General features: G+C 35.5%; 1 protein-coding gene across 2 annotated transcripts; it reads left to right on the forward strand.

Moving 5' to 3' along the window:
- Nucleotides 1–8,576: 8,576 nt before the first annotated feature.
- On the forward strand, nt 8,577–11,629 carry LOC137945945 (F-box protein At5g39450-like). Of its 2 annotated transcripts, XM_068792056.1 has the most exons (3): nt 8,577–10,464; nt 10,540–10,576; nt 11,423–11,629. In XM_068792056.1, the coding sequence occupies exons 1-3, from the start codon at nt 8,724–8,726 to the stop codon at nt 11,454–11,456; spliced, it is 1,812 nt and encodes a 603-aa protein (XP_068648157.1). In that variant the 5' UTR covers nt 8,577–8,723; the 3' UTR covers nt 11,457–11,629. The 2 variants fall into 2 exon arrangements, with proteins under 2 accessions (XP_068648157.1, XP_068648156.1); XM_068792055.1 differs by having other exon boundaries at nt 8,578–10,576.
- Nucleotides 11,630–19,446: the final 7,817 nt, after the last annotated feature.

Consider the following 19,446-nt stretch of genomic DNA (forward strand, 5'->3'; position numbering starts at 1 on the left):
TGCTATTTAATTTTAAGTAGTGGCTTTGTTTTAAAATTAGACAAGAGCTTTTATGTTCCAAGTTTCTCTAGAAACTTGATTTCAGTCTCAAGGCTTGTACCTTATGAATATTCCTTTAATTTTTTAGACTCATCTTTCAGTTTATATTATAAGTCTGATTGTATTGGGAATGGTACATTGTCTAATGGTCTTTATAACATTAATTTACAAAACAATGCCACTTGCGATTCAATGCATGTTCACACTGGTAACAAAAGAGGTGTTATTAATGAGGATTCCTCTACATTATGGCACCGGAGATTAGGTCATATCTCCATAGATAGAATTAAGAAATGAGTGAATGAAAGGGTACTTAATACTCTGGATTTTACTTATTTTGAGACTTGTGTAGACTGAATTAAGGGAAAACAGACTAACAAGTCAAAGAAAGGTGCCAATAGGAGTTCAACCATATTAGAGATCACACATACTGATATATGTAGTCCAGACATGGACTCACATGGTCAAAAATACTTCATCTCTTTTATAGATGATTATTCACGATACATGTATCTCTACATGCTTTATAACAAGAATGAAGCATTAGATGCCTTTAAGATCTTCAAGGCTGAAGTAGAGACACATTGCGGTAAGCAAATTAAGATCGTGAGATCAGATAGAGGTGGAAAATACTATGGTAGATACACAGAGAATGGACAAGCACTTGGGCCATTTGCAAATTGTCTTCATGAACATGAGATTGTTACCCAATATACCATGCCTGGTTCACCAGACCAAAATGGTGTAGCAGAAAGAAGAAATCGAATATTGTTAAGCATGGTGCGGAGTATGCTTATCAACTCCAATCTTCCTAGATCCTTGTGGCCTGAAGCACTTGAGACGACATTGTCTATATTAAACCGAGTTCCAACCAAGGTTGTTCCAAAAACGTTATTTGAATTATGGAAAGGTTGGAAACCGAGTTTGCGACATATGCACGTTTGGGGATGCCCGTCTGAAGTAAGAATTTATAATCCACAAGAGAAGAAGCTGGACCCAAGGACCATTAGTGGGTATTTCATTAGATATGCTGAAAGGTCCAAAGGTTATAGATTTTATTGTCTGTCTTACAACACTAGGATTGCGGAATCAAGAAATGCAAAATTTCTTGAAAATGACTTGATCAGTGGAGGCATCCAACTCGGAACATAGTTTTTGAGAAGGATCATTCAGAATCTCAACCTTCCACCTCAAGTGATAGATTGATTATTGTTCACAGCACCCCTCAAGTACAAACTGGTGTTGAACAACCAATCATTGAAGTTCCACAAAATGCTGACGACATTCCAGTAGATCAGGTACTTCAAGAGTTGCCACACACTTTTGAACAACTAGTTGAACCACATATTTCTCAAGAATCTGATGGCACAACATTAAAAAGATCTACTAGATTAAAGAAATCAACAATTCCTGATGATTATGTTGTGTATCTACATGAATCTGACTATAACATTGGGCCTGAAAATGATCCCAAGTTCTTTTCACAAGCCATGATTTGAAAAAAAATTGAAATTATGGTATAATGCCATGAAGGAATAGATGAATTCTATGAAGAGTAATGGAGTCTGGGATGTTGTTGAGTTGCCTAGTGGATTTAAAGCCATTGGATGCAAATGGGTCTTTAAGACAGAAAAATTCATTAGGCAACATTGAGAGATACAAGGCAAGACTCGTTGCTAAGGGATTCACCCAGAAAGAAGGAATCAATTCTCCTGTATCTAAGAAAGATTCCTTATGCATTATTTTGGCATTAGTAGCCCATTTTGACATAGAATTGCAACAAATGGATGTGAAAACGACATTTCTCAATGGAGGTCTAGAGGAGGAAGTTTACATGAAACAACCTGAAGGATTCCCCTCTAGTGATGGTGAGCAATTGGTTTGCAAGCTAAAAAAAATTCATATATAGATTAAAACAAGCATCCTGCCAATGGTATTTGAAATTCCATAATATAATTTCTTCATTCGGTTTTGTAGAAAATATTATGGATCAATGCATATACCAGAAGGTCAGTGGGAGTAAAATCTATTTTCTTGTTTTACATGTGGATGATATTTTGCTAGCAACCAATGATAAGGGTTTTCTGCATGAGGTGAAACAATTTCTCTCTAAAAATTTCGATATGAAGGATATGGGTGATGCATCTTATGTCATTGGCATTAAGATTCATAGAGACAGATTTCGAGGTATCATAGGTCTGTCTCAGGAAACCTTTATTAATTAAGTTTTAAAGAGATTTCGGATGAAGGATTGTTCACCAAGTGTAGCTCCCATTGTGAAGGGTGATAAGTTCGATTTGAACCAATGCCCGAAGAACAACCTTGAAAGGGAACAAATGAAGGACATTCCATATGCTTCTACTGTCGGAAGCCTAATGTATGTTCAAGTCTGCACAAGACCTGACATTGCATTTGCTGTAGGAATATTGGGACGATATCAGAGTAATCCAAGGTTAGATCACTGGTGAGCTGCAAAGAAAGTAATGAAGTACCTTCAAGGAACTAAAGACTACATGCTAATATATAGACGGACGGACAATTTAGAAGTAATTGGCTACTCAAATTATGACTTTGTTGGGTGTATTGATTCATGAAAATCAACATCAGGATACATTTTCTTGATGGCCAGTGGAGCTATATCATGGAGGAGTGTCAAATAGACTTTGACTGCCACGCCCACTATGGAAGCCGAATTAGTTTCCTGTTTTGAGGCTACTTTACATGGTGTATGGCTTAAGAGTTTCATTTCTGGGCTTAGAATTATGGATCCTATCTCTAGGCCATTGAGAATATATTGCAACAATTCAGTTGTTGTTTTTATGGCCAAGAACAATAATAGTGGAAGTCGAAACACATTGACATAAAGTATTTGGCCATAAGAGAACTTGTTAAAGAAAAGAAAGTGGCCATTGAGTATATAAGCACTGAATTAATGACATCAAATCTTTTGACTAAGGGCATGCCACCGTTTAAATTTAAGGATCATGTTGTGAATATGAGACTTGGTTCCATTATGTAAATTTTTCATTGTATGAACAATGTTATTTCAATGAAATTCTTAATTATTGTGATGTTTTTCTCATATTTATGTGCACCTTAATTTTGAGAAAATTCATCTATGTTGGACCAAGAGTAAACATAGGGTTTATTCATAAAGTATAAAAAATAAATATATAGTAATACATGGAAGATAATACTCGTCATTAGAGGACATATTGCCATGATTCATGTATTTATTACTTAAATTCAGATTATCGATGAGTTTAAGATTATATTAGAAGTTTGGACGAAGTGGAAGAATGTTAACCGTTTTATCATGAGAAACGGTTTCTCATAAGGGTGGTCTCAAACTGCTTCTAGTTGCCTCGGTAACACGATGTCATTAATACATTGATGGAAGGTTGGAAAAGTTAAGGTTTTTGATATAGTTTTGGTCCCCTATTCGTCATTCAATTCCCCTTCAGTTTAGCAATCACCGAGAGTGTTCAGATATTGGAAGCGCCAAACAGAGAGAACAGAGACTTACGGAATCTGAAGCGTATGGAGGAAGGTATGATCTTTGCTTCCGTTTACATTTATATGATGAATTCATGACGTTAGAAATTCATATATATATATTTAAGTCTTACATCACTATCTCCCAGTTTCACCCACCTTCGTCAATCTACAAATATGGCTGGTGGCTTTGGTGGTGGTTTTGGTGACTCGCTCTCAAGAAGGGGGCATGGTGAGGGTTGTCGCTGGAAGCTGCATGTAGAAGGGGTGGGCTGTTTTTAAGGCGCGGAGCTTCTGCAACTCCTTTTGCAGTCTCCGATTTCTTCCTTTAACGTCTCGCAACATCTTTTTAGGTACTCGCAGTCCACCTCCATCTGCTTCAACTCACTTCTGTAGAGGTTTTCGTTTGACATCAGTGAAACCATTCAAGTTCGTTTTTGATGTTTAAGGAAGACGAGTTTCTGATGTTTGTTTGTGAAATAAGACTACAACCTCGATAATGTTCTCAGATATTTATTATTCTAGTAAGAAAATGGACAGATTTATATAAAAAGGAAGAAAAAACCAACCTCGCTCTTCAGTTTTGGAACCAGACTTCCACTTGTCTTGGCTGAAGATTCAGCTGTTTGGCCAGAGGAAGCTTCTGTTTCTGAAATTTGAACACATCGACAAAAGAAAAGGTTTCCTCTTTTTCTCTGTCTCTCCTACTCATTCGTTTTCAAGTTATTGCTTTCTTTTTTCCTTATCTATCTCTCTTTTATTTCTCTTTTATTCATAATAATTCATTTTTAATTTTTTCTTCTAAAGTGATGTTAAATTATAGAGTTCATGCTATAAAGTGTATTGGATTATGAAAGTATATAGGCATTAATCTGTTTTGATAGATGAGCAATTTGTTTTTTATTTTTATTATATTATAATTAATTATTTTTATTTTTTTATAATTAATTAAAAAATAATTTATTTTACTTTGTAATTATTTTACTAATTTGGAGTAAACTAAAATATATCTTATTTTATTAATCAAATATTTTATTTATTAATTTATTATATTTATGACTTTTAATATTGTATTAAATAATTAATTTAATAGTGATAATAAGAAATTGTAAAAGTAAGAATTTGATTAAGTATCTTGACATTATAAATGTAACCATGTTTGTTTAGGTATATTATTTTTTATATTTAATTAAATTAATATTATATTAAAATTTTAAAGTATCTATCTTATTTTATTAATTAAAAAGTTAAATAAAACTATATTAATAAAGTTAAATTTATTAGACCATTTTATTAAAAAACCTATTCTCTACTTTCCACTATATTTTCTATTCTACTTATTGACACAAAACAATATTTTACATTTCATCGAAAATATTAACACAAAAAAAATAAAAATTTACTTTTACTTTCACTTTTCTTTTTGCATTTTACTTTGAAAATGGACTAACGTCTAGGGGTGGCACCAAACTGAGCCGGTTCACGATTGACTCAATCTTGGCTCGGTTCTCGCTCAGTTCGGTTCAAAAGCTCACGAGCTGGCTTGTTACTTAACGAGGGCCCGAGGGTTCAGAGTTTGTATAAGTTGGGATTCGGCAACTTGGGGCATGAGTTTAGGACTCCGGGGAATCTTGGAAATGAGGATTTGAACCTCAAGAAGATCGGGAAAAAATGGGTTGATGGCAAGAAAAAATTGGACTGCAATCTACTGTAAGTTTCAGTTTTTTCTTCAATTTCAGCTTCTTTTTCTTCAATTTTTCTCTTTGATCTTCTTCCTCTCCTATTTTCTTTTCTCCGATCTTCGTCCAACGATTTTTATAACCGAGCATCGCCGATGGAACTGGCAAAATAAAGGTAAGATCTTTATCTGCTGGCATTGTTTTGTTTTAATCTCCGACGGAAATGACGGAATAGTTGAACAGAGGTAAGCCTGATTTTATGTAGAAATATTACTTTTTAAAAAACCTAAAATTAAATTTCTGAATTATTATTCAATTAATCACTTCAAATATTAAGATTTCTTTGAGATTTTATTCTTCTATTAGACATTTTTTAGAGCAGTTGCTTTTGTCAAATATTTGGATTCCAACTTACAGTTGTTTTATTTGGGCTGTTGTTATTCAATTGGAATCACTCTCCTTATTGTCACATGAGCAATTGGAAGTTACCTTTTCATAGCATCAAAGAAAAGAAAAAAAATCATTAATTTATTATACTTATGAGCATTTTAAAGACTTACATTTAGTTCTACATATCATTTTCTTAAAACTGGTTTTATCTCTAGTAAATTCTGAAGTTACCTTCCTTTTACACCATGTCTCTAGTTAGTCTGTGGTAAATTTTGATTGAGATTCAAACCTTGAATGCATAGTAATTTGCACAATGAGATTCCACCAAAAGATAGTTTGATTCCACTGATATATTCCATATAGTTATCTTTGTAATTTGTCCAAAATTTTACTTGTTTTGAGTCAGTATTTTGGGAGAATGAATGCATACAAAATCTTTATTTGTTGATTGAGATATGAGTGTACTATTTTTTGGAAATTTGACATTGATCTCGTACTTAAGCTTAAAGAGCAAGATTATCACTTGGATATTCCCAATTTTATGTAGAGGTCGTACCCATTTTTGTGTTAAAATTATATATAATTATATATAATTATATATATATATATATTTGATATATATTTTATGTAAAGTTTTAAATGCAGGTTGGAGTTCGAACTCGAACTAGGTTAAAATTATTAGACTCAAATTTGATTACAATTTAGGCTCGAGAGTATAATTTTATATATATATTTGACATGTATTTTATGCAAAATTTTAAATACAGGTTGGAACTCGAACTCGAACTCGAACTAGGTTAAAATTATTGAGATGTATTCTATGCAAAATTTTATATGGAGAATTATATATAAAAATAAATATATGTTAGTCTATTTTCTTACCTATTCAATAAATTCGAGATTTGAGTTCTTTTTAAGGAGATATTAATCTTGGAAGAGTCAATGGTCATGTTGGATAAAAAGGAAAAACAGTGCTTAGTTCGGCCTCATGACAGAGACCGAAATCTATCAGATTATTTATGTTCTGATAATTATATTTTATGAAGAGATATTATACTTGGATGAAATTTATTTAAGTCTAGTTTCAGAATTAGAAAATTATATATCAATCTGATATATATTTAAAGATATATTCTCATTGGAAGAATCAAAAGTCATGTTGGTATTCTTTTGTATTGAAAAGTCCGAATTTCTACCCTTTATTTTGCGTCACTGTTTGAATTGATTAAGTATCTTGACATTATAAACGTAACCATGTTTGTTTAGGTATATTATTTTTTATATTTAATTAAATTAATATTATATTAAAATTTTAAAGTATTTATCTTATTTTATTAATTAAAAAGTTAAATAAAATATATTAATAAAATTAAATTTATTAGACCATTTTATTAAAAACCTATTCTCTACTTTCCACTATATTTTCTATTCTACGTATTGACACAAAAAAATATTTTACATTTCATCGAAAATATTAACACAAAAAAATAAAAAATTACTTTTACTTTCACTTTTCTTTTTGCATTTTACTTTGAAAATGGACTAACGTCTAGGGGTGGCACCAAGCTGAGCCGGTTCACAATTGGCTCGATCTTGGCTCGGTTCCCGCTCAAGCTTGAGCGAACCATAGTTCGGTTCAATCACAAACTGGCTTGTTACTTAACGAGGGCCCGAGGGTTCAAAGTTTGTATAAGTTGGGATTCGGCAACTTGGGGCATGAGTTTGGGACTTCGAGGAATCTTGGAAATGAGGATTTGAACCTCAAGAAGATGGGGAAAAAATGGGTTGATGGCAAGAAAAAATCGAACTGCCATCTACTGTAAGTTTCGGTTTTTTCTTCAATTTCAATTTCTTTTTCTTTGATATTTCTCTTTGATCTTCTTCCTCTCCTATTTTCTTTTCTCCGATCTTCTGCCATCGATCGTTATAACCGAGCAACGCCGATGGAAGTGGTGAAACAAAGGTAAGATCTTTATCTGTTGGTATTGTTTGGTTTTCATCGCCGACGAAAGTGACAGAATAGTCAAAGAGAGGTAAGCCCGATTTTATGTAGAAATATTGGTTTTCAAAAAACCTAATATTAAATTTCTGAATTATTATTAAGTTAATCACTTCAAAGACTAAGATTTCTTTGAGATTTTATTCTTCTATTAAACATTTTTTAGAGCAGTTGCTTTTGTCAAATATTTGGATTTCAACTTGCAGCTGTCTTATTTGTGCCGTTGTTATTCAATTGGAATCACTCTCCTTATTGTCATTGATATATTCCATATAGTTATCTTTGTAATTTGTCCAAAATTTTACTTGTTTTGAGTCAGTATTTTGGGAGAATGAATGCATACAAAATCTTTATTTGTTGAATGAGATATGAGTGTACTGTTGTTTGGAAATTTGACATTGATCTCATACTTAAGCTTAAAGATTAAGATTATCACTTGGATATTCTTAATTTTATGTAAAGGTCGTACCCAATTTTGTATAAAAATTATATATAATTATATATATATATATATATATTTGATATATATTTTATGTAAAGTTTTAAATACAGGTTGGAGTTCGAACTCGAACTAGGTTAAAATTATTAGACTCGAGCTTGATTACAATTTTAGGCTCGAGAGTATCATTTTATAGATATATTTGACATGTATTTTATGCAAAATTTTAAATGCAGTTGGAGCTCAAACTCAACTCAAACTAGGTTAAAATTATTGAAATGTATTTTATGCAAAGTAGGTTAAAATTATTGAGATGTATTTTATGCAAAGTTTTAAATTCAGGTCAGGAATTAGAACTCAACTAGGTTAAAATTCATGAGTTTGAGCTTAATTTTAAAATATTTAAATAAAACCGAACTCGAAAATAAGGAGGCTCTTTTCGTTCGCCAGCCTGAGCGGTACGATATAGGTGGGGGTGTCAGAGTGGTTACTGAAACGTCACGGTAGAGGTCAATTTTCCGGTCGATTTTTCCTCGTTGCTGATCGAGATGGAATAAGATTGTCGAAACTGGAACAATTTTTCTTTAATCGGCTGCGCTAGTTTGGAAATTTGATTGGCAAGAAAGCTTTCAGATTATAAAGAAAAAAATAAAAAACAAATCTTCCTTTAGCAGAGGCAACAATGGCGATCGCCGACGGCTCGCGCTTCCTGCTGACGCTGCCGGATGACGTGCTGGCCCTAATATCCCTGGCGCTCACGCCGGTTGACCTCTGCAACCTTGCCCTCGCGTGCCGTGAGCTCCGTTCCCTCGCCTTCTCTGACAAGCTGTGGCTGCCTCAGTGCGAGCGTCTCCTCGCAGACCACGGCCGTGTCCGAGAGCACCTCCTCGCCTGGCATGCCGCGGCCCTTCCCTCCTTCAAATCCGTCTGCAAGTTCCTCCGTCTCGTCCGTCCCCTTCTCGGTCTTTGGGTCCACCAGAACCCCGAGCTTGGCAACGTCGTCTACGCACTACTTGGCTTCGCTTCTGTCACTGCCTGCCGCATCATCCCCCAGGAGCTCACTCCTGCCGGGATCGACGGAGGTGCTCTCCTTTGGGCCCCGGTCTTTGAGATCGTCGCGGGTTCCGACGGCTCCCCTCTATTGTTCCTCCATGGGGGTGAGAAGGACTTTGAATACCTGTACCCAGGTTCCGTTAAATCCGTCCATCCCAACTGTAATATCCTCCTCTTGGAGGTGGAGCCAATGAAGGAGGCGGCCCGGTTGTTGCATACTACGAGCCTGATTCAGTTCGATTCCGGACGGTTCCCCCAGTCACGGACGATCCGTCGCTCCGAGACCATGATTCCCCGCATGGCTGAGTCACGCTTGGATGCTTCCTTCGGAAAGCTGGGATTCGTCGACCGCCGGAAGCTTCTAGAAATCGTCGCTAGTCGGGTACATTTCGAAGTCCCCAGTTGTTTCACTGGTCCACTGTTTCCTGGTGAAATGCTGAGTGAAGACGTGACCAGATTATCGGAGCGCAGGTTGGCCCTTATCGAGATGCATAACAAGTGTAGGTTCGCTCGCATTGATCTGGAATTGGGCTTGGATGAATCCAACACGAAAAAGGTTCTAGATCAGCCAGATAATTGGATTAGGGAGGAAAGTGGGAGCTTAAAGTGTTCCAAGAGTAGAGGTTTAGCTAGGTACTTTAGAAATGGTTTGAAGCAAATTCTTGGAGGAACTAGCTTCACGAATGATAATAGTCGCAGTGTTGGTGGTACTAGTTGCAGTAACACCAGCAGTAGCAGTTCTTTCCTTAAGAATGGTGCATCGAGTAGTGATAATAAACACCAGCTTGGTCAGTTTCTTAAATTAGGTGATACAGTCGGGTTAAGTTTACAGGCTTCAAAGGTGAAATTGACAACCTACAGGGCGTGGCCTAATATGGTTGACAATAAGTTTGCGTTGTATAAATTGCCATTGCAGAATCCTTCACCAGGCCGAGAGTATGCAGGATTGTGGGGTGGGACTTTTGGGTGGCCTCCAGGGCAGCACAACGAAGATAAACCTGGCAAAGCCTTGTTCCTTCTCTTGCTTTCCTACGATGAGTCTGATGGGCACGTAAATCTTATAGGGACTAAAATATTAGAAGGGACACACTACGTTCTTCATCCAAATGGCTCTGCAATGTTCATTGTGAAGGTGGATGAACCTTCATGGGATCAATTTCCTTGGAGTACTGGCTCGAATTCAGCTGGTATGGAGATAAAATGTGCTTATAATGGGGAAGGAATAGCTAATGGGTATGGTTTTAGGTATCCTGGCTCAAAGCCTGGTTCATTATTTGTAACTCAATGTGGGCTTCTGATTTTTGTATGGAAGGAATCTCAAACTGTTCTAACCTTGCAAAGATTACATTTGGAGGAGCTCTTGAGGAAAGGTGAAAGAGTGCAGGCTTTACCCCCAATTGCCAATTTTGTGTATTTGACAAAGTCCTTTTCTAATGTTTTCACAGGCTTCTGGAGCACTACTAGTTATTTGGCTTCTTCAAGGTGATTTACCAAAGTCTTTGATATTATTAAATTTGGCACTTCTCTACGTTTGTTGTTTAATATCTGATCTGTGCGAGGATGTGTATTTGTTAGATGTTGGCCAAGTCATTATAATTTCATCAAATTTATTTGATTGTTGACTTTGGCAATGGTTGTGTAATAGGTTTTTTTCTTTTAAAATTGTAAAAGTTCTAGTTGTCCACTGTCCTTTTCTTTTCCCAGAGATAGTTTAAATACCATTAAAAACATGAAACAAATGGAAGGATATCTATTTGATGTTGGTATGTGAGTATCTCAATATCAAGCTGCAAAGCGTTCTCTATTATACTTCCATGAAATGGCGAATCTTGGAATGGTAGTATTGGTCTGTAGATATGTTAATTTCCTTTTTCCAATTGGTAAGATGCAGAGTAATATCCCTCTTCCCTGTCTCTTCCTACCTAGATTGATCATATTCCATAAAAATATAAACAAGGGAGGCAGATCTCTTGAAGTTGATTGGGACTATGTTAAACTTAATAGGCACTTCGTATGTTCTGCTCCACCTGAAAGAGAATCTTTGAAACATTAATTGGGTACTTTATTAGTCACAATGGATTCCAAAGAAGGATTGCCTGAGACGGGGCAAAGACTTGTTAACCATTGAGAGGGAGCAAATGTAGAAGAATCATTAGTAATAGGAACTATACAAAATTTATGTGACATGCCACAACTTTTCATATATGTCATTGTGCCTTTAGTTGATTTTTGCACTCATGACACTACTGAGCTTCTATTGACGACTATTGTGCAGTCTACTCCTCTCAAGATATGTCATTGTTAAGATTATTTAATCTTGTCATGTAGGTGCAACATGTACAGGTACCCAGGGAAGCAGTGAGTGGAAGATCTTGTCATGGGCATCTTTGATGCAGAAACTAAACATGTACTTTGAGCTCTTTATGTTTTGGTGGGTCCTTGTTATGGTAGCTGTGGTCATCAATTGTGTCATTGGCTTGAACTTGGAGTTTTTATTTATTTATTATTAATATTATCTAACGAAAATTTGGTGCCTAGATCACACTACAATACCCTCTGACTTTAAAAAGTTAGTTAACGTGGCTGAGATTTGAACCGTTTTAGTGGTGGTTTCTCAGTTTGGTAGACCTATTTCATGGTTAATGTGCTCACTGTATAGTGGGTTGATTACCTGGACTTGTCTACGCAGTGTCTTTTTGCTTTGATCTAGTTGAGGTCAGAAGTTACAGGTTTTCTTAGCTGTTTTTTCATTACTTATGTCATTTCTCTCTCCATACTGGTTGGTATAATCAATTCATTTGCTGCAATTTAGGACATTGACTCACCACCTACTATAGGTGGTTTTGTCACTGAAGTTAATTGGCTAACGAGGTCTACAGGTTTTTAACAACATTCCGTTTGTCTTTCCAGTTTGTTTCTGTGTAATCTGTAGTTTCTTCATTCTTCGGGGTTTTGATTAAGCATTCCTCTTATCTGGATGCTGCTACTACACTGAAAAGCTTAGAAGTCTTCGAAATTTTGGCCCATGGAAGCTTTCTGGTTCTCTATCTATCTAACTTGCTTTAAGTGCAACACACCTCATAGAAAAACTTTGTTTTGTGGTGTATGCTGGGTGGCAAACCAGAGATTCCCTTATTACTAACAAGCATAGCAAATCATTATAAAATCATACGGTTCAGATGTTAGAAAGTGGTTTTGTATCACAAAAGTGTTGAACATCTTAAGTGGTTACCAAGTCGGTAAAATTTGGTCTTTGTTATCTTCCATTATTTTGTTTTTCCCTTCTGTAAAGCCTCAAGAGTTAGATCGATTTTCAAGATCAACTAAAAGAGGTGTCTTTTACGAAATTGTTTTGCACTAATTCATGTCTAGCTAGGGAGGTAAGAACAGGGGTGCATGTCTGTTAGCTTGTTTTTTTTGTGCAAGATAGATTTTGCAGCATGGATCTGCTAAGATCATATGGGACCAGTCATGGCTTTGAAGATTTTCAGTTATATTTCCTTTTTGTTCATCTCTGCAGTCTTCATATATTTTCTTTCTTCTCAGAGCTTTTTAGAAGTGAGTGTTGGTTTCTGTTTGAATTCATATTACCAATGAGGTTAAGATTATATGCATTTTTGTGAAATGAAGTAGTTTAGTTACAGCATTTAGGAGTAACATTCTCAATGTGCCAGTTATCATTTTTTAAAATTGTGAAATAACTCCTGGCTAATTTGCACACTTGGGGACTGAAACTGTCTTCCCTTTAGCAAAGGGTTGATTGAGGTGCTTCTAAAGTACTTGTGCTTGAGATTCACTTCTCACCTGATGGAGGTGACCATGAGGTTTTCTTGACATCTCTTCTTTCGAACTCCCTGTGGCCTATTACTCAAGTGCTAGTTGAGACATCTCCAAAAGCTCTAGGATGTTAGGACAATGGTTGATAAGCTGCATTTATCATTGCCAAACAACTAGGATGAGGCTCTTGTAGGGGTTTGAATGTTAGACACTATTTTAGGTAGTAGAGAATTTTTTTTCATAAAGAATTGATGTAATTTGGTTGTAAGTAGAACATAAAGGGAATTACTTTACACTTAAGGGTAGTATGGTCATTAAATGAGAATTAGGGCTAGCTTAAAGTTGTAATAATCTATTTGTTAAATTGGGTCCAAGGCCTTATCCTAAAATGACTAACCACTTAGGAAACGTTTTTACTTGCTAATAAACTCAAGATTTTTGTATCCACTAATCCATGTGGGATTATTTCTTAACACTATTTAAAGAAAAAATTATGGTTAATTAGGATAGCCAAGAAAAAGCCTTTGTGCAAAAGCTCAAACACAACTTTTATGAGATCACTTGATAAACAACTAATCTATTTGGAAACTACTCTTCTCCATCTAGGAAGTTTCACTCTTACCAACTCCGTACTTCCCATAATTGGACGAATCCTCCTTTTGGAAATCTCTACTATTACTTAAATTACCCTTGAACTTGTTATCTCTCGTAATTCCTAAAATACCTTCGATTTCTCTTAGTATTCCTTCCCCCATCTAATGAACGTTGTTCTCTATATTCAAAATCAAGAAACCAAGATGGGAATTCGTCTTCTTATTCCCAAGTGGCTTCTTTGGGGCACGATTGCATGAGGGTTTCTATCTATAGTTGGCTTCCTACACGAATTTGACATTTTCCTTTGGAAGTGTTGGGCATAGGAGAGACATCTCCATCCTCCAAGAAATAGGAAGGATAGGGGAACAAGAGTGTTGGTCTCCCATTTTGAGCTTAAGTTGTAATACATGAAGAATATGATAAATGCAAGCAATACATAAGGATTTTGAATAATCTACAGGGAAGGGGTGCAAGTTTGATTTCCATAGCTTGCAATGGAATTTTGATGATACTGTTGTTGCTTCAAGTAGACCCAACCATAAAAAATAAACTCTTTATCATTTCGGTGTTTGTCTTATTGTTGATTCATTCTGTTTTGGCTGTGTTTAAGGTGATATTTGAGTCATTGTAATGTTTAATTACACTTCAGCAATTATTGCTCTTAGTCTTCTACATGAGTTGTATTGACCACATTAGATGGTATGTTAGTTGGCGGTCTGCCATATAGCACTTCCCATAGGCAGTGTTTGTTGATTGAGTGATCAATGATATATTTTAGGAGTATTGCAAGAATTCTTTCACATAGGTAGTGTTTGATAAGCCTTTGTTGTCGGTTTTTGCCCGACAAAGCAGCATTAGTAACTTTTAAGAGAACAATTCAATACCTTTATCTACCCATCTTTTTAACGATGGAAAGTGTTGCTCTTGGAAAGAATCATACCTTGTAGATGAAAGAATTATTGCAAAAATACTTAAAAAAGTGGTGTATTGGACAAAAACAATGCTTTGGGATGTGCCATGCAGGTTGGCCATATGACCAACAATTAATTCAGCCACCATCTTCGAAGTGTATGGGTGGCAAAAAAATAGGCATATCAGCTAAATCGATTAACCGCCACAAGGATGACCGTTTTTTGTTTGACAAATGCAATCCCTTAGTAAAATCTAGTGCAGTAGTAGTCTAACTAGAGAGAGTATCTATTATGAACCCCAAGATAATCTTGGAGAACTTGGGCTAGCTATGGAGGTCGGTTGGAAGAATAAGGCAGGTTTGCCCCTACATGGGCCCAATAAGATTGAGTCTAGTATTTTTTTTTCAGAAAGTATCTTTTATAGTAAGTTAGTGTTTCAATTTAAGTAGGGTGTGCAACTTGTAAGACTCGAGGAGGAGACTTCTCTCCAACAAAGCCATGTAAGGAGAGTAGAAGAGTCTTGAAGTGTCTATATTGAATGTGTTAGATTCTAGGGTTTAACCCATAGGAAACTTAGTTTGAAGGAAAAGAAGAAGGAAGAAGAAGAAGAGAAGAGAATGTGAGAAGAGAGAAGTTTAGAGCACGAGTTGAGAGAGTAAAACTTAGGGTTTGGAGTGAGCTCGTGTATGAGCCTCCTCCCTCTCTCTTTCTTATTTATGTAAGTGCAGTTTGAATGCCCTAATATATATGAAAGAAAAAATACTCAAGCATTCAACTAATCACAATTTATGCCACTCATCCTCACAATTACATAAGATGCCACTTGAACTTCTTCAATACTCCCCCTCAAGAGGGTGAAAAAACATAAAAAATTCCCAACTTGGATCAAGTATATGTGAATGACCTTACAACAATGGCCTTCTTGAAGATGTTAGCTAATTGACTCTTTGAAGGTACATTCTGCATAGATATTATCTCAACTTGAAGTTTCTCTTGAATGAAATGGCAGTCTATCTTGATACGCTTGGTTCTTTTATGAAATACTGGGTTGGTTGCAATATGAATGGTTGTCTGATTGTCACAGTGAATTTGCATAGGTTTGGTTATATGGAACTCAACTTCGGCCATGAGGGAACTTAGCCATAACAATTCACTAATTGTAAGTGCCATAACATGATATTCAACTTCTTGACTTGATCTGGCTACAATATTTTATTTCTTGCTCCTCCAAGTGAGGAAATTGCCCCCAACACTTGTCCAGTAACTAGAGGAGGACTTTCTCTTATAAGGACACCCTACCCAGTTTGTATCAGCAAATCCTTAAATCTAAATTTGGCTATGGCATTTGTACAATAATCTTTGACTAGACTTTTCTTTAAGTACCAAATAATTCTCTCCAATGCTGCCCAATGCGATTGTTGTGGTTGATGCATATATTGGCTGATAATACTGACTGAATAGGATATATTTGGTCTTGTGACTAGGAGATAGATCAACTTTCCAATATACTGTTGGAAGTGGCCAACATCAACATCATAGCCAGTTCTAGAGCACAACCTAACATTAGGTTCCATAGGTATAGCAGTTGGCTTACATCCAAGTATGTTGGTTTCCCTCAAGAGATCAAGTACATGGTTCTTTTGTGATTGAATTATGTCATGGACTTCAATACCCAAGAAGTATTTGAGAAGTCCTAGGTATTTTGTTTGAAACTCCTTACTTAGGTTCTTCTTAACTTGCTGAATGCCACTAATGTCATTGCCACTAATAACAATGTTATCAACATATAAAACTATAAGGATGTTTCCTGTAGTGGTGGTTTTTATAAAGACTGAGTGATCACTTTCACACATTTTGAACCCAAGCTATGTCAGTGGTAAATTTATTAAACCAAACTTGAGGAGATTGTTTTAGTCCATACATTTCCTTGTACAGTCAACATACCTTCTCCCCTAGAACCACATAACAAGGTAGTTGGCTCATATAGACTTCTTCAAAGAGATTACCATTTAGCAATGCATTCTTCACATCTAATTGATGTAACTCCCACTTAAAATTTGTTGCGAGAGAAATAAGTACCTTTACAAAATTCATTTTAGCAACGGGTGAAAATGTTTCAACATAATCAATACCATATGATTGTGTATTAATCCTTATCAACCAACAAAGCCTTGTGCCTTGATATAGTGCCACCTGGATTATTCTTGAGGGAGAATACCCACTTGCACCCAACTACCTTTTTGTTGTGAGGAAGAGATGTCAAATACCAAGTGGAAGGTTGATACATGGCTTAGATTACTTCATCCATGACAGTTTTCCACCATGGATCAGTTAAAGCTTCTCCATTGCTGGTTGGAATAGAGGAAGATGCATTGCGAAAAATAAAAGGAAATACAACTTGGAGACAATTGATGAATGGACATATAGTGGGAGATGGGATGAGGAATGATGAAGGTTTAAGAGTAGTGGTACATGCTTTTTTATGAAGAGCAATAGGTCTAGTGTTATAAGGTGGTCCATCGACTATCAGAGAGGAAGGAGGAAAACATACCTCAGGATCATCTAAAGACTCCATAGGTGACTGATCAACAGGTGGTGAGACAGAGTCCTGTGGTGGCTGGTCCACCGAAATAATTGGCTAAGGCATCCTTACAGATGGTATAAAACTAGGTGGAGAGCTAGCTGAAAAATATGGTTGATCCTCAAAGGAGACATCTGCCGAGATAAACATTTTTTTCAAAGTTGGTGAATAATACACACTTCCCTTTTTGTTTTTAGATTACCCTAGGAAAATACAGTTACTTAGATGGGGACTTGAGTTATGAACAAAAGAGGTGTAGTAAAAAACGATGGCAAAGGGAAAGTAGTTGAATCAGAGAACATTTTAGAAAAAGTTGTTTCACCTTTTAACACACTAGAGGACATACTGTTAATAAAAAGCATGTTGTGAGAACTGCATATGGCTAATAATATTGAAGGATATTCATCGAAAACATGATAATACGGTCAACTTCTAGAAGATGTCTATTTTTCCTTTTAGATAAACCATTTTGTTGTTGTGTATAAACACAAGATGATTGGTGAATAATGCCATTTTGTTGGGAAAAAAATTAAAATTGGGAGGAAAAATATTCTTTTGCATTATCAGACTGAAATATTTTGACCTTGGTTTTGAACTAATTTTCCACCACGACACAAAAAGAAGTGAAAATGGTGAGTACTTTACCCTTATCTTTCATCAAGTATAACCATGCAACTCTCATATGGTCATCCAAAAATATAAATAAATACCTAGACTAAGAAATATTTGGGACATTAATAGGTCCCCAAACATCTTAGTGGTTTTTCAAACTCACAAATTTCACATGACAATTGTGAAATAGAATTAAGGAAAAGAACTAATAAATTTTTGTTTGTCAATGGCCAAATTGAATATGCCATTGTAATGCCTCCTCTTTTGTGGTGGTTGCTACTCTTGTCAAAATTGTAGGATCCATATAGTAAATGTCCCCTCTCCCATGGCCGCCATCAATCACCTATTTCCTCTTGATATCTTGAAAAACTCATGACAATAAATAAAAGGTAACAAAACAATTCAATTCTCAATGGAATTTGAGGAACAAACAAAACACTAGAAAGTAAAAAAAATGGTGAAATGGTGGATGTGTGGGTACCCCGAACCTTTGTTTGGGACCTATATGTAATGGATACAAATCGGTTAAAAGTGCATAGTGTCACAAAAAGCAATTTTTCAATTTTACTCATGAGATGTTCAGACAGCTCCGGAATCAATGATCCAAGGTAAAGTGTTGAAACATGAAGAGAAACAATATGTACCTGTTGTAGAAATTGTGGTTGAATGATTATTGTTGGGGGAAACCATCATCCTTTTAAATTTCTAAAACACTTCATGATATTTTTCTTAGAGTGTCATTCTTCCCTTAGAAGAATCTAAGGGCACGTCACTAGTGACGAATGTGGTAGATGTTCATGCTTGATTAGATTTGAAATATTATGGTTTCCATGTAGGTTTCAACACTTAATTAGGTGATTGTTGAGCCCACAAAAAGTACACTTAGAATTTCAGGTAGGAGCACTCTCTCCACTTCCTCTTTCTGTACATTATGATTTTACTCCTCTTTCTCTACCTCTACCATAACCATTATTCCTCCTTCCTTGGGAGAAAATAGCTGAACATTCCACTAGTTCTGGCTGATTGTTAGATTCCTTAACTGGAATCTGAAGCATAGTAGCACATACACCATTAAATGAAGGTTTTTTTGACCATAGGTTGATTCCCATATTGTTTTTTTATCAATTTGACAATTTGCATACATTCTATTGAATTTTTGGAAAAGAAAAAAACTTTATAGACTTGTTGTAATTTGAATACATGAGCCCCTATTTATAATAAAAGAAAATAGTAGAGTCCAATTACAATTAAACTACCCTTGTCCCAATTACACCCAAAGTCTAACACTTAAAGATAAATCCTAACATAATTAAACAATTGAACATAAACAGAAGAATAGCATAACTAAAACACCTTTAAATTGAGAATCTTCTATAAGACCTCCTTTTGTGAGACTCATGTAAGACTCCATATTAATTCTGGCTCTGTGAGATTTCTTCATGTGAGAATCATGTAAGAGCCTTCTATATCTTCACTTCAACATTCCCCCTCAAGATGGAGTTTATAACTTCAACTTGCAATGAAAAATATTTTTGGTATTCAATTTTCTTTACTGCAAAAATTTCATCTTTTGTGCTCCCCCTTTCTAGAATATTTTTGTCACATAAAAATTACCACAATATATTGAATATAATACCTCTTTCTTGTACTTCTTCTTCTACTTCTCCCCCTCAAGTGGGAAGGTATCAGTGTATTCCGAGTTTGAAACAAAAATATTACTGTATTTATTATCTCTTTCATCAAGGTGTCCGGAGGATAAGAACTCAATTGGACAAAGACTCTCAAAAAGTAAAATGGGTGATGTATGTATAAAAAAGTTTGAAACACACCTCATAGGATTCCAAACAAAAGTAGTGATAATAATCACTAAAAAGGAT

Source organism: Aristolochia californica, unplaced genomic scaffold (assembly GCF_029961685.1).
Source record: "Aristolochia californica isolate CCGP_79_NKW_82.1479 unplaced genomic scaffold, dmAriCali1.0.hap1 SCAF_12, whole genome shotgun sequence".
NCBI classification, from domain to species: domain Eukaryota; kingdom Viridiplantae; phylum Streptophyta; class Magnoliopsida; order Piperales; family Aristolochiaceae; genus Aristolochia; species Aristolochia californica.

Bases quoted from the DNA above. Each gene is read 5' to 3' on its own strand.
- LOC137945945 (XM_068792055.1), top strand. From the start codon at position 8,724: ATGGCGATCGCCGACGGCTCGCGCTTCCTGCTGACGCTGCCGGATGAC. The intron at 10,577-11,422 runs GTGATTTACCAA...CTTGTCATGTAG, and splicing joins AGTTATTTGGCTTCTTCAAG to GTGCAACATGTACAGGTACC.